The sequence below is a fragment of the Aythya marila genome (genome assembly GCF_965140915.1).
Source record: "Aythya marila genome assembly, chromosome: 9".
NCBI lineage: Eukaryota > Metazoa > Chordata > Aves > Anseriformes > Anatidae > Aythya > Aythya marila.
The window spans coordinates 4373767-4398865 of NC_139050.1; the positions used below are offsets into that span (position 1 = coordinate 4373767).

The following is a 25099-nucleotide window of genomic DNA, read 5'->3' on the forward strand; positions in this document are numbered from 1 at the left end:
GTCAGTGAAAGCCATTTCCTCATCTTTATTAACTATGGTGGTTTGTCTATGCTGACTTCATCTGCTTGCTAATTAGGCAGAAGTTTGCTTTGCATATCAATTTTTAATACCCCTTTTTACAGTTAAGTGAGAGTTGCAGCAGCCAGCTTGTTCAATTAAAAGCAGCTCTGACCTAGTTCCATGCAAAATCAATAGAAAGCCTGAAAGAGTCTCACAAACCATCTAACATTTAAGGAGACATGGCTGAAATGCTGCTTGGTGTTCACTGAGCACATGCTCCTGTGAGCAGCGTGGGGTTTGTTGTTACAGAGAAATACGGATGAGTTCACATCTGCCCAGTACGGACCTGCCAAGATCAGCCCTGCCTGCTAGAGACAGCAAGGGGAGGGAAAGAGGCACCACTGAAGAATCTGTTTGGTCGATTTTCTGTGGCTATCCCAAAGCTGTTAAGTGGGCAATCATGGCAAGAACAACGACGAGATAGGAAGAGAAAAAGCCCACACTGCAATTAATTGGAGACCGACAAAAAAAATAAAAAAGGGGGGGGGGGGGTAGATTTATAACAAAAGATCATCCAAAGCTTCAGAATTTAAAAAAAAAAACACAAAACAGAAATTTGGAAAAGGAGAAAAACATTGATAAAATTGTAAAGGGAGACAGAGATATTCTCATATGTTAACTTTATTGAGTTATTGATTAAATTACTATTATTACATATGAAACTCCAGAAATTTCTGAAGGACCATTAGGGAAGTAAGCGATATTCAATGAAAAATTAAGATTATTAAGATCTAGGTGAGAAAAAGAATTCTTCAAATTTCAATAAATTTCAACCAGCATTATCAGTCGCTTAAAAGATAAAGTTTTAGAAGTTCTGCATTTTAAGACATACATTTAACACTGTTTGATGGCATACACTAAGAGGAGAAATCCTCTTGTGATTTAGTCAGTCATCTTCTTGATTGACTGAAATATAGGAAAACCTGTTTTTAATCTTACATAAGGAGAGCCATTTAAGACAGTTATATTTTGCCACATATTATAGAAATGGTGACAACATAATACCTCCCGTTTCCAATGGGGCCATCATTATCTCCTAATGATTTCTTTCACTCCCACCCTTGATCTTTCACATGTGCCTATTCTGATCCAGTTCATGTCACTGCCTGATCTTTTGACTAAGAATATACCTGAAGTATATGCGTTATTTTACAGCTGTATTACCAAGGCAATTAAAAATCAACATCCTGGGATTCTCACCGTTAAATCAAGTGGTATTCTTAGAAAGGATGTGTTGCTATTAGTAGGTTTACTACTTACCTTGGAGCAGTCACAGTTATGTAATTAAGCAGAACACTTCATTCTCTGATATATATATATATATATATAATTCCAGCTTTCAAAACTGGATATATTGGGAATAACCAAAACCTCACAGAACCTCAACACAAGCCTCTCTGTTCCCCACTGCTTTCTTGGGCAAAAATCTAAGTACAGCAAGTCAAAGGCAATTTTGTCGTTGACCTCAACAAAGCAAGGACTTTCTTTCCTGCAGTTAGTATTTTGGGCTAGTCAGCTAGGCTGATTCATATGAGTGTATAACATAGTTGCTATGGGTGATCTGCAAACATCTCTCCTACATAGTCTGTGCACCCAGACCTCCCACTGATAATCCAGGCTGCCCTTTCAGTCAAACTAAATGCGTGCACATAGAATTTGTACTTGTAGATGGGTACATACATGGTCTATGTCTATTTGCAGCAAACAAGATTTAAGTGCAAGAAGAAGAAAGATGATGATTTTGAAATGCTGGAATGGTTTTGTGGCAGTCTTGAGAACCTTACCTCTCCTCCTGCCTTTCATACTGGTATCACTGACACTGCCCTTGGACTGACACTATTCAGCAACATGCGTGTGCAACACAAGCACATCTTGCCATCCCCACCCTAAACTCAGCACTGATCAAAGAAAACACTGTTAGACAAAACAGGCAATTAAACTGTGGAAATCAGTGACACTTGCTATGAAAGGTTGCCAAACTATTACTAGCTTTCAGTTTGAAAGGAAGATGGAACCTACTCTTACTTAACTGCTTTCCTTCCCAACATTGTTCATCTCACTACATTCTCATTCCATTATTCAGGTTCTTAGGTGCACAGCCTTCATGTTTTGATGTGGAACTGATGGTTGGATGGTCACTGCATATGTCCTAGCACAGTATGACAACAAATCAGAAGAAAAGGGAGAGACAAAAAAGCTGAAATATACAGACATTTTAATAAAAATGTTTTGGAAGACAGTTCATTACCTTAAGTTTCAAAGCTTCACTTCAAAATATCAATTGTTAATAGAAGTGCTGACTATATCAAACTTGGCAACATTTTTTGTCAAGTTTTCTGCTGAAAAGCAGCCTTTGAACTACAACAGCAGTTCAAATGCAGTGTTTTTCCATTGTTTGATCACTTTTGTATCTTCTAAAGTATACAGCATCATCCACATACAGTAGTAAACAAAAATCTGTCATTGGTCAAAAAAATATGAAGATAGCAATGCGTGCACTGGTTGTGAAAACTGGAGAAAAAATCCTCACCCTTGGATTTTCACATAAAAAAATCAGATAGAAAGTTGGAAAGAAAATAAATTACTTCTTTTTCTTTTTTTAACTACCTGTGTGTGTGTATATATATATATATATATTTATATAAATATATAAAAGTTATTGATGGTTTTCTCTTTATAGAGCCCTTTAGCAAATGAGAAAATTTACCGTTCAATATTGGAACAAATATCTCATCCGTACAGCTTTCCTTCTATCATAGTATTTTACCAGTGAAAGGAAAGACTGAAGGTGTTGCAATGTTGGCTTTACCTGAATTTTGCTCTCAGCCTTACAAAGCCAGGCACAAGCACATGGACTTTCCAGTGCAGATGCTGTGCCAAGCCATAGCTGGGTACTATTCTGCAAGTTCTACCGATTACAGAATGAAACATCCATACCATTCTGTCTTTCTCTGTCTCTTAACAAAGTTAATGATTTTAGGCCCTCCCTCCTTTCTAATTACTGGTTTCACTTTGTGAAACTGTTTTTTACTCTTGCTAGCTAAGCAACTGTTAAGCCATGGCAGCACAGACTTCAGATCCCGAGGAAATCAGTAAAACCGCAGATGGCCTTACACAGCTCCGGCTGATGCCCGTGCTTGCAAGACATTACTATTATTGCTTTCGCAAGTGCACAGCAAGTGTGTCTGTATGTGTTACAACACATATAAATTAAAAATAAATTACACAAACGTTGCCCAAGCAGTAAAATGGTTGTAGATTTCCTGGAGGAAGGTACTTTTCGAGTTATGAATTCACACGTTAAAATAAAGACATTCCCATCTCCGACAAATTATACATACAGCTTCTCTTTTTCAGATGAATAGTTACAAGAACAATAGTTCCCCTTACTCATTCTTAAATGCCAGATAAAGTGCTAATTGCATGTTACTGTTTTAACAAAAAATAATTATTAGGGATGGATAATTCCGTTCAGAGAATTGAAAGTAACCTGAACCTTCACAGAAAATTGAATGCAAATTAACCTATTTTTTTTATATGCATTATCATCTTGACAATTATTTCTTCAGTGTTCCTGTACTTCTCACCTTATATATACCTTGGATGTTTATACACTCCTACAGTTTAAGGGTTCAATATTTGAATCAAAGTTATGTGTATAACCCAAATAAAGCTATTTCCAACTCGGTGATTTCTCTTGTTATTGATAGACTCCTGGCAAGCCCAGAGAAAACTTAGGGAGACCGTATCTACCTTTTCTCAATTCAGAGTTTTTTATTTTTTTTTATTTTTATCATGGTGTTATGGGTAGATTAGAAAATACACTGACAAAAAATATGTGGAATACCATTCTGTCCACATGCTATTTTTTTCTTAGACTTTGTATTATTCACTGTTACATTCCGGAGGTATAAATGCCTTGATTTGCAGAGTGGTTTTGCAAGGAACAACAACTTAATACAAGGAGAGGAACCCTCTTGCCGTAATTTATAATGGGATCCCCTGAAGTATGTCTTATCTCATACTTAAGGACCTTTGGATTGGATCTTTAATGACGGGGTTTAAAAATTGAGCTCACTCTGCCAGGAATCAAATCAGACATGCCAGAAAATCTGTGTTTTTAAAAATGGATATATAAGCCACTTAGCCCAAGAAATTGTCAGTCTTTCTTACACAGATCAGCATGGTAAAGACGTTTTAAGAAACATCAAGAAGAGCAGTCAGAAGTACTGGAGGATTTTAGAACTAAGGGAGGAAACCTTGTTCTTTCCTTTATTCTTCCCCAAATTCCCACCATCTTCTCTTAAAGGCACATAGCTTTTAGAGCAAGAGTTTTTTCACTATAAGTGTAGATAAGGCATTTAATTAAACTCCACCTCTTGTAAAGATGCAATGACAGCAGCTCAAAAGATCATGAAACCAGGTTTGAAGTCATAAGCTAGCATTCAAAAGACTTGCATTTAAAAATGATCTTGAGCAGCTCCTTTGGCTATGATGTAGATATTCCAGTTTCAGGGGCAGGGGTTGGAGGTGGGGGTTTGCAGATTTTTGCTAGTGAAACTCTTTTTTGTGTTCATGGTAAATTTGGGTGAAATTGTTAAGCTCTGTTTCACTGTTTCACCTTGGTAAAGCTCACAGTCCTCAGGTTGGTGATGGTAGGTTGGTCTAGGGGAATTTGGTTATTTTTCCTAAACAAAACTGTGATCTCATTTCTTGTCATTTAATTTGAGCAAACAGGCTGAAATGCTATCTCCGTATGCCTACCTATGGAATATGTCACATCTGGTTAAAAGCACTTCATGAACATTGTTCTTCTTAAAAATAAACACAGACAAAATGTAGGCCTTCCTATTCAGGGTCTCTAGTTTTACTTTTTTAAAACAAAGAAAAATGCATTTGAATCCTAATTAAAAGAAAAAGTGATTCAATTCCAGGTACCAGCCCCTGGTTATAAAGTCCAGTTCTAAAAGATGTAGCAACTGCCTTGAAAAAGTAGCCCTGTATTGCCAGCCAGATGGCAACCCCAAAATTCATGGCTTCACCCTGACAGCATGGCTGACTGACCAAAAGATGCACTACCTCACCACCCACTGGTCTGTTTCACACTTTTATGAACTCACCTTATCCCTTTTGGAAATCTAACCTGCACAGATACCCTTTTTGTATGCCCAAACTGCAATTCCACTAAGACTGCTAATGCTCCAATTGCTGCAATGCATGATACAAGTTTAGAAAAGCACACCATGGAAGTGCTATAAACCAAAGCTGAGTGCCTGATGAGTGCTTGATGAGTCTCCTCTAGCATGAGATTCCATATTATCTTCAAATAAATTAACTCAAATTCACACCAGTTTAAAAATAATCAGACAGTCCTGTAACACCTCTCCGGGGTACAAGGTTTCAACACGTCCATGCTCAATGCAGCCATTCGCTGTTCTAGCAGACAGGACTGAAACGCGGCCACGTATCAAATCCAGGACATGGATGGCAGCATGGGGTTAGGACAGCCACCCACCGTAGGTGTCACAGCTGCCACCCTCTGAGCTCTGGGCACATCCTTTCCAGCATCTGACACTGCCAACCTGTGGAGCCACAACACTGCACTGCCGGGCTGGCCACTGCCGTTCGATACAGCCACGTCAACATCCTGAGTAGAGGCTATGCAAATAAAAATGCATCTTTCCCTTAAACCAAAGTAGTTAGATTCCTACCTATTTGTTTTTATTTATTTATTTATTTATTTATTTATTTTCTCCTTAGTTCCATTGGAGAAGGAGTACCCAGATACCCTAAATGGCTACTGCCTTACCTAAAAAAAGCAGTGAGAAATTTTAACAAATTGTATTTATCCCTTTCATTGAAGATAATGTATGCTTATGGACACCTTCACCAGATTAAATGTCTTTAACCACTTCTACTGAGCACCCACAAATTGGTTCATAATTATGTAGTCCCATTTAAAACAAAAAGACAATAAATTCTCCAATTCACCATTCTGCTGTATGATTACCCCATTCTGTTCTAGCCACAAAGGACAAATTTATTTTCTTGAAGCCAGAAACACAGATGGTGTAAACTGGAGTACCTCTTCTGACTTCAAATAAGAAGTGGTGATTTATAAGCGCTGAGGATTTGGCCTAAAGGTCAAGATATTACTCTGGCTTAAAAAGCTTTGTTCAGGGAAAAAAAAAAAAAATCAATGGCACTCAAAACTGAGAATCTATTATCATTATCCACATCCTTAAGTGCAGCACATGTTGCTTTGTTTATTGGTGACACTGTAAAATAGTTGCCAGTAACTGAATTAAAGGGGCTTTTTCCTTTATTTTTAACAATTTTCAGACAACTCAACGTTATCCTCTTATATTAAAAACCCAAAGAAACCATCTTTTTCAGTCTTTTACCTGAAACCATTTTTTACTTGAAATCTAACAAACAGAAAGTAGCTTTATCTCTATTATTTTATTTTATTTTTTTTTACCATTTATAAGTTGATTTCTTCTTCATAAAAAGACATGTTGATTAAATTGCTACCCAGAAAGTATATCGAGCAGTCAAATAATACAAACAGAAGGAATAAATAAATCCATATACATCAATCAGAAACAGCAGCTGTTTCCAGAAAAACCTGAGCAATTATTTATGAAATTATGTCTTCTTCAATGATTCTGTATATGGTCGTGATCCCAGGAGGACCTGATTTTCTGATGAGCCTAAATTGCTGAATTAGAAGAGGAGACAATGTCATGGTACCAATTAGCAAAACCGTTGCATATCATCTCAAACCGTGTGTTTTTTTTGTTTTAATAACTGTGGGTAACAAAGACATTCATTCATCTCAAAAGTGGAGGGGACTTCCCACCTTTTAGTGACTTGACTGATTAAGGGCCCTTTAAATAGACATACTCACTTTTGTGTGAAAGCAGCAAGACGACAAGTGGTGCAGTGTGCATTTCAATCAAGGAATGGGTACCTACCAATTTATCCTTTCGAAACGCAAGCTCTCAAACCTGGCATTATCCCTGGTGCTGAGAGAGGACTGCATTACTGGCACGCAATGCACAACGAGGCAGTGAAGGCACCCAGAGACACGCAATCTGCCACGGAGCTGCCATGCATCCCTTCACACGTTTCACATCTTTGTATCTTTGTTCCGCTGCTCAGTCTTTCCCATTTAGCGTAAACCTTGGAAATGTTGGTTAGCTTAGTGCTTAGCTGAATAACCTGACTGCCATGTTACGATTTTGCTTTCTGCTTCTTTCCTGTGATTGCTAATTGAGGGAACATATTTCACCTTTAACAAGTAAGAGGCTCCAGCTGGCCAGACGAGCTGATGCGTATCAAAGTATTTAGCCCATTGCCCACCATCTCGCAGTGGGGAATTTAGGGATTACTAGTAAAGGACAACAAAAGGCATGGCTGAAGCAGTACTCAACACCACTCAACTGCAGAAGCTATTTATTTATTTATTGCTTCAAAAGCTTGGTTCCTGAAGGATGCTGAACACATCCTCATCCTGTCACTCCTGTGTTTACACTTCCACCATTTTCAGTTCTGTCTCCCAACAGCTACTGCTGGCATCCAGTCATCACAACAGGCACGTTCCTCAGCACAGGGCACTGTTTCAAAGACCTGCTGCCAGCAGAGCAGGCAGCTCGTGGTTTGTGTGTGCGCAGACATACGCAGCTCTTCTCCTGAACATGCACTTACAAGTGGGCACCTGAAGAAGGCATTTCTGATGCTGCAACGCTTAAGCTTGTTTATATCTCAATGAATAGTAGCTCAGGGGCAAGAACAGAGACTTCTTCAGGCTTTAACTAAATGCAACAACCTGTGGTAAGCCCACATCCTGCCTGTGGTGAGTGAGTGTCATCCTCATCAAAGCTGGTGTTCTCCTTCACTCTAATCCACTTCCTGCGGCATTTCCCACTGTTCCCTCACCTAAGTCTCTTCTTTCAGATCAACTTTCAGGACTGTCAAATGAGATGTGACTGCTGTGACCACATGGTCCAACCCCCTGTATATCACGGGTCACTAGACTAGAAAATACAACCTCTAGTGGAACAGCTGCTTCACCTGTGATGGAGAAGCCAATATACCTCTGGCTCAAGAGTACAGCATCATTCATGAATAATTTCAGGTATGCAGTGTTATTTCTGTTAAACTGTAGCTATCTCAGACTGAACAGAACATTCAGACTGCCTGCAATCAATGGCTATAAAGGGCTGAAGGACTAGGATGACAACCCTCTATATAAAACCACAGAAAATATATTAACCTAGAGGTTAGACATTATTTCAGCTTCTGAGTTTCGGTATCTGACTCTGACTCTCAGCTGTGTGGTAGCCGAGGAATAGCGGTATGCAATGGAACAGCTCTAACACTTCCCATAGCCAGCCTAGTCTTGTAGGCAAGCCCTACCCCTTCAGAATACCAGAAGCTGAGAATGTACCCACATTTTTAGAAAGTTCAATGGCTTATTAAGTCCACCTTCCTTAAGTCAGCATTTTTCATTCTAACTTCATTACAAATACACAAACTGAAATCCTGCCCTACGTCCCTCATCCTGTGTTTAATGCACAGAGGTTAAACAACCAAATAAACCCCATGAGAAGGATTTGCACTTGACTCATTTCCCAAACTCTTTTTCCAAAATATTGTTCTACCTAACGGGAACCCCAAAGCTATTTTCAAGCTCTCTGGAAAATACTAGCATAGAAATAAATTAATTAATTTAAAAGTGCATTTAAAATGTTTCCACTAATACTCCACAAATTATTCGTGGCAGGGCCTCAGCTGTCTGAAATTGGGATGAGTTTCTTTTTAACAAGTTGAACCATTTTTCCTCTCAGTCCTCTATTTATACACTATTTGTCAAATTATAATAAAATATTTTAGATTCCTAACACAGTGGGCACCAGCCAAGAACAGGAAATCTTAATAATCATCCCAATTTACAGTCACTTTAACTGAATCTTCAAAGTAGCACGTTCACAAATTTCCTCCCTGTTTATGACTAAAAGCTGAAGAGGGAAACTCCATAGGCAAAACCCAGAAGGTACAAAGCCCCGCAGAGCAGCTAAGGAAAGCAGCAGCAAACTGCCCTGCATCGTGTGTGCCGATCTCATGCATCGTGCACAGGCTCAGAGCATGCTAGACACTACTGGGTGCAGTTCATTAGGAGGAACATTCGCAAATTTGCTCAAATCAGGCAGGAAGTTCCCAGGGGTCGGAAAGAAAATGGAGCCTTAACAAATGGAAGCAAGCAGTATACAAACAAAAAGGTTTGGTCAGCCATGGCAAGGGTTTACGGGACCATTTTGCCCAGAAAAAAACAAAAACAAAAACAAAAACAAAAACAAAAACAAAACAAACATAAGAGTGCAGCTCAGATACACAGCAGCAGCTTCAGTGCTTTGCTTTCCAGTAGGTGGGTGTGCCTGGATGTGAACAAGTTCAGGGCAGTATTTTCACGGCACACTACGTTTCTGTGCTGCAGAATAGACAGACACAACAAACAGCTCCAGAAACACTATTCCCACCTTCCCTGCCTCCCTCGCTGCCTAATTCCAGCTTTCTGAAGGGCATTTGTAAGACAGAAACTTAGTGAATATGCTACAAGGAAAGGCAACGTGGTGTTCAGCACAGCTGGATGCAGCAACTGTACACACACACACCTTCCAAAGGCATTAGGAAAGTGCACCGTGTATCCCAACCTCAGCAGCTGTCACTCTTAAAACAGTTTCCTCTAACCTCTGAGACTGACATTATGCTTTATGGGGCTCTGCCCACTTTAGGGCATGCTACCATGTTACCTCACACAGTCACTGACAATTAATAACATCTGTCTTTTCTATTCTTTCACATTTTTTGTGCTTGACATCTTTCTTCAGTTTTCTGTAGGGTTCTCTCCATCCTTCTGCTTTTATTTGTGATCTTCCCCATTTTCATTTCTGATTTCCCCTTACAATTTATTTTCCTTTGTTCTTCTCTCTCCACCTTCCTAATTGTGTCTTAATGCATATTTAAGAAGCTAACAGCACACAAGAGAACTTTTATGGGAACACAGCACAGTAAGTGAGCTGCCTGTAAAATCTGGCTACGCACATCACAACAGCAGCCTGAGGATGCCGAGCGTGTTTGGTAACTCGGCTGGGGCTTCACCAAAAGCTCGTATCTTCAGAAAATGTGGCCCTGAGGTGACAATCTCCTTCATATCACTGATTTACCCCAATTTCCCACTACTGTAATTCCAGTGAACTCAACAATAATAAAATGGAAGAGGGGGGTGGAGGGAGGAATGCCAGAAGAACAAAGAAAATAATACAGAAGGGGGGACAGGGGCAGCTTTAAACGACTGGAAATAGGGGTTGTGCAGGTTCCCTCCCCCAAAAGAAACACACTCAAAAATGCCACAAAATAAAAGCCGGGGAATAAATTCTGAGTCTGGACTCAGGTGCAAAATTTCCACAAAGTCAGTTGCAGCAATAACAATAAAGATGAGAGAGAATTTTCTCTGTAACTGCTGCAATATTTTCCAAATACACTCATCTGAATATAAAATTCAGTATTGTGCTATTTTTTTGGACTAGCATATGGCAGCGAGAGCTTCAGACAAGTCACAGAGGGCTGAGTCTTGGAGGATTCAATGAGAAAGTTACTTGAGATGTGCTCAGAATAATTTCATATTTTAGAAGCACATATTCTTAGTTTCTTAGCACAATTTCATAAAGCCATGTAATTGCTCTTCTGTTTGTTTTTTTTTGTTTGTTTGTTTGTTTGTTTGTTTTTTTATCCTCTGGATTCTGGAAATCTTTCTTCATGTGGAGACCAAATTGCACTGAAGTGACACATATACAAATGTGGCAGTCCTAGTTAGTCCCATGCTATGCATTTGCTCTCTCGTAGTTTAAAAAACTAATCCAGAACTGAATGAGTGCCTTAAGCTTCCAGTATGATTTACAGGGGCAAGATTTCTTTAACACATCTTACGATTAGTCCAGTCTACCCATGGTATCACTACATATCATCATAGTGAGAAAATGTTGCAGTCTGAGCACGTTCTACTTTAAAATCCCATGGTTTAGATTTATTATTTTATTTTTTTTATGGTGGATCATTTCAATGCAAAATTGCAGGACATGAAATGCTAGCCCTGTATGTGTTTTCTATGCATCCTAAAAGGACTTCCATAATATCTGAGTACAAACCTGGTTCTTCCTCAGTGCAGTAATCCCGTAGGATTAAGGCATAATGTAAATACCAGACGAATTACAATCGGATTAGGTGGGCAGTCAGTTCATTTACTCAACACAGCTGCACTCCAGAGTCTTTTCACCACTGGCATCCATTTATAAAATGAATGTTTTGTCCTTAAAGTAAAGGAACAAGGTTTCCATTTCATGACTCTTGTATTACCATTTATGACCAATGACAAGCACATTTCTGCTTCCTAAAGAGGAAGCACAATGCTTCTTGAGAGGCCAGTAAGAAAAGCTGCTCTTGGTACAGATCTGCAGGGCAAGATTTATTTTAAATTTATCACTGAGATGTCCTTTGATAGTCTGTATTCAATTTCAGTCAAGTGGAATATAGAGATCTTTTTGGAGTTAGGTATGGGACAGAAGCACACGCATTGCCTGACATTTCCCCGGACTCGCCACACTCACTGCAGGTATTTCCACAGGTTCCAAACCTAGTGCTTCTGCCAACATCAGTAAGCATAAAACCATCAAATTTGTGAGGTTCAACACTAGCTCTGGCGTAGCATGGTGTTTACAGAGGACTTCTGGTCACTGCTCAGTAAGTAGCATGTTTAATAATGTTCAGTCTTGCCTGCATTTTGCCAAACTCTCTCTACCACTTCATTACAATTATTTCTAAATGTCACAGCACATCCCTCATAATTGGTCCCAATTGCAAAAATCACCTTACCTTTTAGGCATAGTTTTGCTTCCACCCAACATACAAATCTGGTGTTATTGTATTTTTATTACTGTAATCACTTCATAAAACCCTACTGAGTCATGGATCTATGGCTCATATAACAACATTTATGATTGCAGGCTACAAAAGTATTACAGCCAGATAAGGAGAGTTGCTGCCCTGACTCACATTCTCAGTATCCTGCTCACTCTCAGTATCCATTCTCACCTCCACCTTCTGACTTCAGTCATTATTCCTGATTTGCAGAGACGCAAGAATAAAACTGCCGGGGCTGAGGCAGAGGAGCCCATGAATGAGGAGGAAGGCTTTGTACACCAACCCAAACCATTACCACCGAGCTTCTCCATACTTACCTGTTTGCACGTACTCGCTCAGCAGCTGAGGATGGCACTGATGGGCAGCCCAGTTGAGCTGGTGGTGATCACAGACACGCAGGAACCAAGTGAGCTACTTACCAAGGAGAGGTGTTAGCAGGACACCAGTGCAGTACCTGGTATTGCAGGCACCTCACGATCAACCACTGCTCACCTGAGCTTTGGCACAACCAGCACCAGGCAGAGCAAGGTGACCTGGCAACACCAGCCTAGCTTTCTGTGACTGTAAAGCAGATGTGAAAGGCAGATACAACCTGCCTGTGAAAATCTGGAAGGGGAGTTCTTGTGAGCTCCCTGAGTGTGCCCCAAAGCAGCGTGAGCTAAGGAGTTCAGCCATGACCACTCTGCTGTCAGTAAGGTAACAGAGCAGCATAAACACAACTGCAAAGGCAGTGGAAAATTCACCTTTTCTGCAGCAATATACTGGCCTGGAAACAAGGATACCTTCTTTTAACAGCCACCACAGTTTGTCACATGGCACTTTACACATTACAGCTACCAAATAGGTGTAACACTTGCACAAACATAAAATTGGCTGTTCTCCAAAAAAGAGCTTTCCTTTCAGGCAGGCAGCAAGACTTCAAATTCATAAACTGATTTTATGGAAGTCAGAGGAGAAAGTGTACTAAGCACACTTTGCTCTCTGACAAAAGGTGTTATGGCTAATGTTCGTGGCAAGACATTGCCTTTGGCACCACTGAGCAGGAACGTTTCTTTGCACCAGAAACACTGGTGCTAGGTCTTGCTTTCCCTCACACCTCTGACTCCTGCTGATTTTATTAAGAGTTTCTGTATTTCACTAACTCAGAAGGCGTGCTTTGTGTAAACCTGAATGCACACGGGACAGTGGTTTTACGATACAGTATATTCAAAGTCAATATTGGCTTAAGGTTTTCCTGCACAACTTCCTCCTGTACTTGTCTCTGTGTGCGGTTAATGTGTTTTAGGTCATGTTAGTTTTGAGATTGATTCACACAGTATGGCCTCACAAGCAGTCACACTACCACAGCTGAAAGAGATACTCCGTGGCACAGCACAGAAGCCGTCAGCAGGAAAGAGGGGAATGGCTCAAGCTGGTACTTCTGGTTTACACCATACACGTTGTGATCATTGGCAAAGTTAAGGGCGATAAATCAATCTCTGCCAAAAAACAACTACAGTCTGGTTATTTCACTGCAGACCTCTTGGACAATCACTGCATCTTAGCACCCGCTGCGAAATTAAGAATGTGAGATACTGAAAGGAACCTAACTCACATGAGACCACTATGACTGTGGAAAAGTTAACGAAACTGACTCCTTTCTCAAGACTGAGCCATGAATTGTACTCCTGCCTGACAGGCTTCTGTAGTAAGGTATACATGCTTAAAAATCTTTAAAATATAACCATATGAAAAGTAATTTTAACAATAATTATTTTTATTCTAGATAAATATATATATATACAGAATTCAGACTTTTGAGGGATTTGCTTTTTGCAAATGTTTGATTTAGTAAAATACAGTGGAAGCTGTTACTCTGTGAGGAAGAGTGAGGAAAAAATATATCAAGAACTTACTTTCTGCAGGTTCCTTAGATCTTCTGCCACTGGAGGACTTCCTCAGGAGACTTCGTCCTGAGGTAAAGAGGCTGGTTAGTTCCTCTAGAGGACTGGTAGGTGTCCGAGAACGGGAACCACTCTGAGATGACGACCCATACGTACTGACCGAGACATTTACCATCTTTCCTCCTTCTTGCAATGTATTTCTGGCTGTAGAATGAGGCACTGATGGGGAGCTTCTTGAGAGACTTCCTGAATGTACAGAGTCATAAGGTGGAGGTCTTTTGAGGCTTAAAGGGGTAAGAGACCTACCCATACTGACAGGAGAGGGTGAGGCAGAGTGACTTTTAGGATAACCATGTGGAGACTGTGTTCTGTATAAGGTAGAAGGATGAGGAGGTGAGGAGGTGTGCCCAGGAGTGCTAGTTCCATGAGATACTGTCTGCTCTTTCTCCAGTTTTTGATGGCCTGGTGTATGAGGTGGCAATGAAGATGGAGAAGCTCCAGCTTGTTGTTTGATGTAAGACACATTTTCTAAAACGGGAAGCTTTGTGACCTCTAGCGGAGTTAGAGGAGACTCATCAGAATTTGGGGAACACTGCACTGGTGCTGGTGGGAACACCAGCAGTGGAGGTCTGTGAGAAAGCAGATTTGGAAATGGTGGGGGTATATCACAAAGCAAGCCCTTGGGAGTAGATGGCACTGAAGACTTGGTGAAATCTAGGTCAGGCACTGTGGGAGTAGCACACTGAGAAGAACAAGTGTGATGGTCATATTCACATTGACATTTTGAATCTTGGCCTACATCATCAAATATAGGGTACTTCATTTCCTCATAAACTGCTTCACTTTGGTCATCCTCATCTTTTTTGAAGTCTCTGAGTATATTCCCAACCATTTCAATGTATACAGGCTCTTCTTCCTCTGTGTCTGGGGCAGGACTGCTGACCTGTGACAAGGAGGCATCCCTAGTGAGTGGTGTCTTCATAGGGCCATGCTTTTTGATATAAGTTTCATCAAAAGATGTGCTTAGCTGAGTGTTTGGATTTCGTTTCGGTTTAGGAGGTGGAATCTTCTTTGTATATTCATCACTGTGAGGTCTTGGTTTGGCTGACACTGAAAAAAGAACAAAATACAAATTCATCAGAAATATTTAACAACCTTTATCAAATATAGGATGTGTGTTAGTGTCATAATTCTGGAATGGATTTACTGGGACCAGCTTGTTGCTGGTTGTCTCTAGTATTACATCAGTAGAACACTAGTAGAACACTAGAAGAATAACATCCTATTAAAAAACACTCCTAATCTTTCCCAAGGAGGTTGTGACTCTCCAATATTCAGTACCTAGTGAGCACTTCCCTTCCTCTAAAACAACTGTTCTCTACCTACCTCTTTGGATAGGGAACTTTCCATTTTTAAATATTACACTTTTGAAATACCACTGTAGCATTAAAAAAAAATAAAAATAAAAATAAAAAGTTGCCAAAGACATATATCCAAATGAATTACTTATGGCTGCAAGACAACAGTTAAGATCCTGGACTCACACTGGAATGACAATGATGCAACTCTGCAGTAACACAGTGATGAATCAAGACTTTTTTATTTGTAGTAACTTTTTGTATAAAGTACAACAATTATCAGAGCACTGATTGAGAAAGGAAACTCTAACATACAAATACTGTAAAATGTACTGTTGGGATAATCCTAATCATTTCTTTGGATTCCGTCCTATGGCTTCACAAGATTTCAGTGAAATCAAGAGGAACAAAATACCTCACAGACTCAGATCGTTCCTAAATAGGTTGTATGTAGAAATAAGATCATTTTATCTGTGAAATTACAAATCAAAATAGAGTATCAAAATTAATTTGAAATGACAGGTTAAGGGTTTCTTAAAAAAATATCCTGATGAATTAAAGACAAAAGAAACTCATTTTGTTCTTTCTCAATGAATATTTAATAAAATATCTCATTAAATGTTGGGGTTAATAAAATATCTCATTAAAGACTTGGCTGAAGTCAGTTTTGCCAGTTTTGAGTCCTATGTGTACTCAACAAACTAATTCAGAAATTAAATTTACCACGTATATTAAAACTAATTAGTATTCCAGAGGGTAAACAGTTCTTGCAATGAAAGCCTTGACACCTCTTTTGTAAGTTTCTCAGTTTCCAAAAAATCCTAAACTATAGGCCAGCTTAGAATGGCAGCTTTCTGGTCTTACCAGACAGCATTGCTCCTTGCAATTCACTGCTACGCATCTGTTGCTGCAAACTCAGCATTCAGAGAATTTTCAGATACCATTTGCTGACCCATCAGACAACAGCTAGTGAATATCCGCTGTTAAACCAACTGGGCAGTGCTCATGCAGTTAAAAATCCTCTTTTAGAAACAGCCTCAATTGTGCTCCTACAGCCAGCAGCTCTGCTAGCTGCAAGGTAGCATTTTGAGGTTTTCTAAGACACTGGCTGCGGGTGGAAGGTACCTGCACAACAACATTTTACTGATGTGCTTTGGTCAATGTCAGAGGAGGTTTCTGATACCATGTTACTGCTTTGTCACTCTTCTGCTTTGATCTGCTAAATAACTCCTCTGCACTTCTTAAAAGGCATAGCAATAGAGGCAGGTGTTAAACAAGATTCTGGCTTTGTTTAGGAACAAGGGACTTGAATGTGGGTGTGTACACATATGTGATGTAACAAGATAAGACTACTCTTCTTCAATGCATTTGTTTAAGTTGAACATATAAGTAAGAAAAGAAAAAAAATGTAGACAAAAAAAAAAAAGGAAAAAAAAAAGCACAAAGAATGATATTACGCTTTCATGACGGTTCCAATTAATGTGTTCCACTTTGCAGCAGGCTAGGGACATGCAAAAGCTACTACAGATAAGTGCACTCGGTAGCTTGATAGTTTTTCACTATGTGGATATATCCTAATGCACTTTAAATTTGTCTTTTTAATTAACCCAAATTAATTTTCTTGAATGTCTTAGGATAGACTTTGGGGAATGAGATGTAGGCTACAGGAATCATTTGGGCTTTGCAGAAAGTATTACTCCTCATGTGTTTGACAATACTATCAGATTTTTCTTGCTCTGCTCCAGCTAAATCACCATTCCCTTTCTATTTAGTATCTTATTTGTATATTACATTCATACAAGTTCTACTGACACAAACTTGATCTCAATCCTCTCTCCACACCTCTGTTAAAGTCATTTGCATCCCTGGCATGCACAATGTTCTTCAGATTGGTGCGATTAAAATGAAGAGGCCGTCAATGAGACTGGCACAAACTGCCCGAGCATTTCTGAACATTTTGCCCAGGACCTGAACTTTGCTTTATACCAGCTCAAGGATTACAGACTTGGATGCCTTTGGAAATTGTGTATTTTATACAGAGGGGCTCCCTGCAGGCTTCAGTTCCCTATGCACCATAATTGTTTCCTGCTCCTCTGCCCTCCGTAGACCCCTGTTCTCTATTCTGTCTTCTACATCTCTTATGCCGCTGGTGTCACACAGAGAGCACCATCATAGACATATCCCTGCTCTTCCATCTTTTATCTGGAGAGATGATGATGGACAAAGTAAACGAAAAGACACTCTTGTGCTGGAGGTGATTATGACATTATGCTAGCATTAGTTGACACTAATACCAGTGTCAACTGGCATTTTCACTTAGAAATGGATAAAAGTGGTTAAAAGCACTGTGTTTTCCAACAAATTGCTAGAAATAGCATATTTTGTCTCTTTTTGTCGTCTGTTTTCACAATTTTTATCCAAGATGATGAGGTTCTGCCATGTGGTCTAGACCTCTCCTGAAGTGTTGGGGTTCACATATACAACAGTCAGACATTATTACATTACAGACAAGGAAATGAGAAATGTCGTGGAAAAATGAGTGACATTCTGCCATCTAGTCTTGTAAAGTACTTTTGCATGGGTTGAAATTAACTGCTGCACTGACACACACAGCATGCTCATCTGCCATCGCGTGATATGTAGCATTAGCCTAAAATATCTTGGTGACATTATCAACAAAAAGGTCAAATGACCTGGTCCTGCTGGATGAACCATAGGATAAAACATGACAAGGTGAAAGATTTGCTTTCCTCTTTCTATTCAAAGCATTTTTCCTCTGCCATAGTTTATTTTATTAAAACATCTATTGCCAGTATGTCATGGAGATCTTTTTCTCTCCTTAATAAAGAGGACTATTAAAACTAAAATTTAAAACTAAGTTCTTTAAATGCTTTACCTCCTATATTCTACTTAGCGTGGGAACATTGGGTCCTGAAAGACTTCCTAGAGAAAATACCATAGCAAAGAAATCTTTTATCATGATTGGGAACAAAGGAGCTGCTCAACACCTACTCAGAACTCCCTTCATTCCCACCAATGAGCTGGCAGAGCTCATTGAGAGGGCTTTAAACTAGGTAAGAAGGGGGATGGGGCTGAAACAAGGATTGTTGGAGCTGTGCCAGGGGGAACAATGGCAAGGCGGGGGGATAAGGCAATGGCCCAGCTGAAGTGCATCTACTCCAATGCACGCAGCATGGGTAACAAACAGGAGGAGCTGGAAGCCATCGTGCAGCAGGCAGGCTATGACTTGGTTGCCATCACGGAGACGTGGTGGGACCACTCTCATGACTGGAGTGCTGCAATGCCTGGCTATAAGCTCTTCAGAAGGGACAGGCAGCACAGAAGGGGTGGTGGTGTGGCTCTCTATATTAGAGAATCTTTTGATGTTGTAGAACTCAAGGCCGGGACTGACAAGGTCGAGTCCCTTTGGGTTAGGATTGGCGGGAAGGCCAACAAGGCTAGTGTCCTGGTTGGGGTCTGCTATAGACCGCCGAACCAGGATGAGGAGACGGATGAAGAGTTCTACAGGCAGCTGACAGAAGTTGTAAAATCTTCAGCGCTTGTTCTCGTGGGGGACTTCAACTTCCCTGACATATCCTGGAAACACAACACAGCCCTGAGAAAGCAGTCTAGGAGGTTTCTGGAGAGCGTGGAAGATAGCGTTGTGACACAGCTGGTTAGTGAGCCTACCAGGGGTGGCTCCCCGATAGACCTTCTGTTCACAAACAGAGAAGGGCTGGTGGAGGATGTGATTGTCAGGAGCTGTCTTGGGCAGAGTGACCACAAAATGGTGGAGTTCACTATTCTTGGCAAGACCAGGAAGGGGACCAGTAAAACTGCTGTATTGGACTTTCGGAGGGCTGACTTTGAGCTGTTCAGGACACTGGTTGGTAGAGTCCCTTGGGAGGCGGTTCTGAAGGGCAGAGGGGTCCAGGAAGGCCGGGCGCTCTTCAAGAGGGAAATCTTAATGGCGCAGGAACGGTCTGTACCCATGTGCCCAAAGACGAGCCAGCAGGGAAGAAGACCAGCCTGGCTGAATAGAGAATTGTGGCTTGAGCTTAGGAGAAAAAAGAGGGTTTATAATCTTTGGAAAAGAGGGCAGGCCACTAGGGAGGACTATAAGGATGTTGCGAGGCTGTGCAGGGACAAAATCAGAAAGGTCAAAGCTCATCTGGAGCTCAATCTGGCTACTGCCGTTAAAGATAACAAAAAATGTTTTTATAAATACATCAACACAAAAAGGAGGACTAAGGAAAATCTCCATCCTTTACTGAATGCGGGGGAAAACTTAGTTACAAGAGATGAGGAAAAGGTGGAGGTACTTAATGCCTTCTTCACCTCAGTCTTTAGCGGCAATACCGGTTGTTCTCTGGATACCCAGTACCCTGAGCTGGTGGAAAGGGATGGGGAGCAGGATGTGGCCCTCACTATCCACGAAGAACTGGTTGGTGACCTGCTACGGCACTTGGATGTGCACAAGTCGATGGGGCCGGATGGGATCCACCCAAGGGTACTGAGAGAACTGGCAGAGGAGCTGGCCAAGCCACTGTCCATCATTTATCAACAGTCCTGGCTATCGGGGGAGGTCCCAGTTGACTGGCGGCTAGCAAACGTGACGCCCATCTACAAGAAGGGCCGGAGGGCAGACCCGGGGAACTACAGGCCTGTCAGTTTGACCTCAGTGCCAGGGAAGCTCATGGAGCAGATCCTCCTGAGAGTCATCACGCAGCACTTGCAGGGCAAGCAGGCGATCAGGCCCAGTCAGCATGGGTTTATGAAAGGCAGATCCTGCTTGACGAACCTGATCTCCTTCTATGACAAAGTGACGCGCTGGGTGGATGAGGGAAAGGCTGTGGATGTGGTCTACCTTGACTTCAGCAAGGCTTTTGACACCGTCTCCCACAGCATTCTCCTCAAGAAACTGGCTGCTCTTGGCTTGGACTGGCGCACGCTTCGTTGGGTTAGAAACTGGCTGGATAGCCGGGCCCAAAGAGTCGTGGTGAATGGAGCCAAGTCCAGTTGGAGGCCAGTCACTAGTGGCGTCCCCCAGGGCTCGGTGCTGGGGCCGGTCCTCTTTAATATCTTCATCGATGATCTGGACGAGGGCATCGAGTGCACCCTCAGTAAGTTTGCAGATGACACCAAGCTATGAGCGTGTGTCAATCTGCTTGAGGGTAGGAAAGCTCTGCAGGAGGATCTGGATAGGCTGCACCGATGGGCTGAGGTCAACTGCATGAAGTTCAACAAGGCCAAGTGCCGGGTCCTGCACCTGGGGTGCAATAACCCCAAGCAGAGCTACAGGCTGGGAGATGAGTGGTTGGAGAGCTGCCAGGCAGAGAAGGACCTGGGAGTGATGGTGGATAGTCGGCTGAATATGAGCCAGCAGTGTGCTCAGGTGGCCAAGAAGGCCAACGGCATCCTGGCTTGCATAAGAAACAGTGTGACCAGCAGGGCTAGGGAGGTGATTGTCCCCCTGTACTCGGCTCTGGTGAGGCCGCACCTCGAGTACTGTGTTCAGTTTTGGGTCCCTCGCTACAAGAAGGACATCGAGGTGCTTGAGTGGGTGCAGAGAAGGGCGATGAAGCTGGTGAGGGGCCTGGAGAACAAGTCCTACGAGGAGCGGCTGAGGGAGCTGGGCTTGTTCAGCCTGGAGAAGAGGAGGCTCAGGGGTGACCTTATCGCTCTTTATAGGTACCTCAAGGGAGGCTGTAGCGAGGTGGGGGTTGGCCTGTTCTCCCACGTGCCTGGTGACAGGACGAGGGGGAATGGGCTTAAGTTGCGCCAGGGGAGTTTTAGGTTGGATGTTAGGAAGAACTTCTTTACCGAAAGGGTTGTTAGACATTGGAACAGGCTGCCCAGGGAAGTGGTGGAGTCACCATCCCTGGAAGTCTTCAAAAGATGTTTAGATGTAGAGCTTAAGGATATGGTTTAGTGGGGACTGTTAGCGTTAGGTCAGAGGTTGGACTCGATGATCTTGAGGTCTCTTCCAACCTAGAAATTCTGTGATTCTGTGATTCATCTGCAATGGGGCATTCAGGAGATAAACTGAGTTAGCTTCAAGAAGGCTACAATGCAAGACACTTACTATGTTTAATGAACTAAGCTTCTACTCCAAAATACAGCTCCATGGCAAGGGCTGCTCAATGGCACATGTGGTTATGGAATACCTGCTCACAAACTCCTGCCCTGTCCCTGAATGACAGAGGAATGGGAATCCCGTAACTGAACAGAGCGGTGCAAAGCTAGCGAAAGGAGCAGGGAGCATTTGCACAGATCCTCTGTTACCAACATTTGGCAGGGATAAATGTACATGAATGCAGAAGGCCTGGCAAGAGCCCATAGCCAATGAGAGGAGATTATTTGGCAATCTCCTGAGAAGAGCAGGCAAGATTGCTTTAAGTACTTGACATTTATCAGGCAGAAAAAGCATTCAGTGCCTGCTGGGAACATAAACTCCTTTGAAAAGCAAACTATGCTGACATATTGGTGATACACACACTGCAGTGGTGTCTGCTCTAAACATGGAGTAATGAAGCGCTTTTCAGTATGGATTTCCATGTCCCCAGTTCATCTATCCCTAGAAACCTGCCCTGAGGCTCAGCCACCAGCACCTCAGAGCACACGGGGCCCAATCCAACACTAAAAGGAAGAAATGAAAGTTCCTGTGGACTTTGGTGGGCTTTGATCCGGGCTGTGCTTCCTCAAGGCGCTGCTCTGACAGCCACCACTGCCACTGAAATCCAAGGAAACGGCTGAGACTGCAACTCCTCCGCTCCAGGGACTGTCCATCTGTCTTCTGCAGCGTGCTGTGTGCATTGCTATGATCTGGGGGATGCTGAGCCATGGAAAAACATTACAACTGGTCTGTAACCGGAGTTTTCCTTTCTGGAGGATAGCAAGAATCTGTCAGTTTTTTCAATCAGAAATAAACTTGTTCTTTGTTAATTCTCTACAGGTGAGAAGTCCCAATTAATCATGACATTGAGTTTCAAAACAATGTTCACTTTTTTAAAAAAAATAAAATACTATAATCCCACAGAGAAAGGGTATGAAGATAACTCAAGGCAGTGACAAATTTGTAACAAATAGTTGTCTAAATAGAAAAAAAAGTAAAGCATTTTGCTTCCTTCCCCAAAAGCTCAGAAAGCAGGGCATTACGATACAGTCACCTCACTCCCCACAGTCCTGTCTTTTTTGCCCTCCCTCTTTGATTTTGATGGAAATGCACAGTTTGATAGCACCTTTTTGGAAATGTGCTGTTTGATGTTTGACTCACTGTATAAATTCCACTTTAAAAGTGTACACATTCCAAGACAGACAAGCCTGGTTAAAGTTTCTGACCCTTGTAATACCATTTTTAACTACCAAGCTGTGAACTGTTGAGACTGGCTTGACGCAGCTCTTGCATTCAGACCGCTACTGCTCTGCACCCCCATGCCTAGGGCAGGACAGCACTGCAGAGGGAGAGCTTCTTCATACAAAACAAACATTGTTACTCCAAACGTCAAATCTGGTCCAAATCCAAGCAATTTTCCAAAAGGTAAAAAGGTATGCCTGGAAATTTTTTCTTGATTTCTTGATCTACTTGTAAACAGAGAATGAAGCTGGACAGTTGTTAAAAGAGCATGCCTGGAGCCAGCACAACCTGTAGAAAGCAAGAAACGGCTCCCAGCTGTGGGCTCCCCAGGTCCTCAGTGGTCCCCACTCACTGCCGTCGCTGGGATGGGGAAGCAGAGGGCACGGAGCAGGCGTGCTCAGCTGCAGGCTGGCAGAGCCACATATTTTCATATGTTCAGTTTCTCCCAAATTGGGCATTTTTCCAGATCTCTCCTCCCAAAACAAAAGATTGTGGATTTTCCTTTTCATCTCCAAACAGGGCGTTTCCCTTCCCTCCCTTTTTCCCCTCCACAAATCCGACATCTCCTCTATAAACCAGCCTGAGGGATCCCCTCAGAGAGATTCTCTGGTTTTCAGTCAGCTCTATTTTTCTCCCCACCAGTGTAAGTCATAGAGTAAGATGAAGGCAGGGACAATTTCTCCCCCTGCCAGGTGCCAGCTCCATAAACTAGCCATGCAAAACTGCCTGACAAAGCCCCTGTGGGCACCTTTATCACAGAGCACAAAACAGATATGCTGCCAGGGCTGCGAGGAAGCAGTGCAGACCCGGGGTGTGAGGAGGACAGCTCGGCAGCTCTGCCACTACCCTGGCTGCAGGAGCTTGGGTGCCGTGCTGAGGGCCCTATTTTTTGGCAATCTGAATTGCCAAAACTACCACAGCTGAAAAACTGGAGGCACCACAAGCCTTGCAAATAAAACTGAACTTCACCAAGCTTACACCTCCTGGGCTGCCACTGCCTGTATTTAATAGCTTTCTGCTACCTAGCAATTATCCACCTCTAATAAACTGCAAAGAAAACCAAACATACAGGCAGGAATAACTGCAGTCCTGATCTGGAAGCAAGCAGCACAGTGCTTAAAATAGCCTTATGGAAGCCCTACTGAATAAGCAGAATATGACATTTTTGAAATGAGATATTTGTAGCGCAAAGGTTACGCATAGCTTTCAGACATGCCCAGATGATCTGTCTTTCACAGTTAATTTTGGAAATACAGAATGCTGCTTGTCATCCTATCCTCTTGAAGTATTTTTCTTTTTCTTTTTAAGGAGAGAGAGAAATATGAAAATGTTAGCATGTTTTTTTTTTAATTATTATTATTATTATTTGCACACTCTATAAGGAATAAGCGAAAACATCTAAAAAATAAAATGGATTTTATCATTTTCTGTAGTCCTTTAGGTGTTTACCAGCTCCTGTAGTTCAGAGACTGGGATGATTTATTGCATTGTTCACTCTAACAAACGGAATAAAAATATGTGTAACAGGAGAATTCCTTCTTTTCAATTTCTGCAAGAGGCCATAGCATTCAATCTATTTCTAAATGAAGGAATGATCTGAGGCCTAGCAAATTTTGAAATTCTTAAAAATGTTACTATAAACGCACATGGAATTAATCAGGCTGATTTTTGAGGGGTACCTCGATCAAAAAGAGCCTCCAGGAGTGAAAGGAAATGGAATTTTTTTAATTAATCACTGAACTTGCTGGGTACCCAACCAAAGACACACAGATTATGATTTACAACACGCAATTTAACAGAGAAGATCCAGCTCAAACGTAACACAGCACCTCTGTGCGTGTGTCAGTTCAAGCCTATAAGTAATCCCGCTGGCTTTAATGAAATGAACTGCTTGTTCAAAGTTGCACCTGATTTTAAGTGCATTTGTGCACTGGTGCTTATATTGGGTCTGATTTCATTATCTCTGTAGATGAATTTTGAATATTCTTAGGGAGATTGAATTTGAAAAGGCACAAAAGTCTTCTGAACTGTGCAAAAAATGGGCACTCAGGAGAACTGAGTTTAATTTCTATCTCTGTCATCAGGCCACAGGGCCTCGGGTGTCAGTTCAGCCCTTAAAGCCAGTTTTTCACATCTGTCTTTTGTAAGTTTAACTTCTAAAGTATTTTAGGAAATGGGCTTCTTTGTTGTTTATATCAATCCTTGCACAGTGGCTCCCATCCTTGGGAAGACATGGTAGAAATAAAAGCAAATGTAAATGTGTCTATTGGAGACCTGGTATTTTGAGCAAGCACCTTTTCTTCTCCAAAGAATTTTCAATGGCAAATGTTCTTACACCATGAACAGCCAGAAAATGTACACACATGGAGACATCTTAGCAAATGACTACAGAAACGTCATCTCTGGGCTGCAGTAACGTCAGAGAGCATCTCTCAATCACAAAGCAAAACTGGCTTTCA

The 25099-nt window shown here is 41.7% G+C and overlaps 1 protein-coding gene across 1 annotated transcript in view; it reads right to left on the reverse strand.

Moving 5' to 3' along the window:
- NYAP2 (neuronal tyrosine-phosphorylated phosphoinositide-3-kinase adaptor 2) overlaps nucleotides 1–25099 on the reverse strand; it is a gene marked incomplete at its 3' end in the record, with an annotated part of 128438 nt that overhangs the window by 38084 nt on the left and 65255 nt on the right. The window contains exon 3 of the mRNA XM_082766846.1: nucleotides 13938–15035. Within this exon, the coding sequence (XP_082622972.1) occupies nucleotides 13938–15035 (1098 nt within the window). The remainder of the gene's footprint in view (nucleotides 1–13937; nucleotides 15036–25099) is intronic.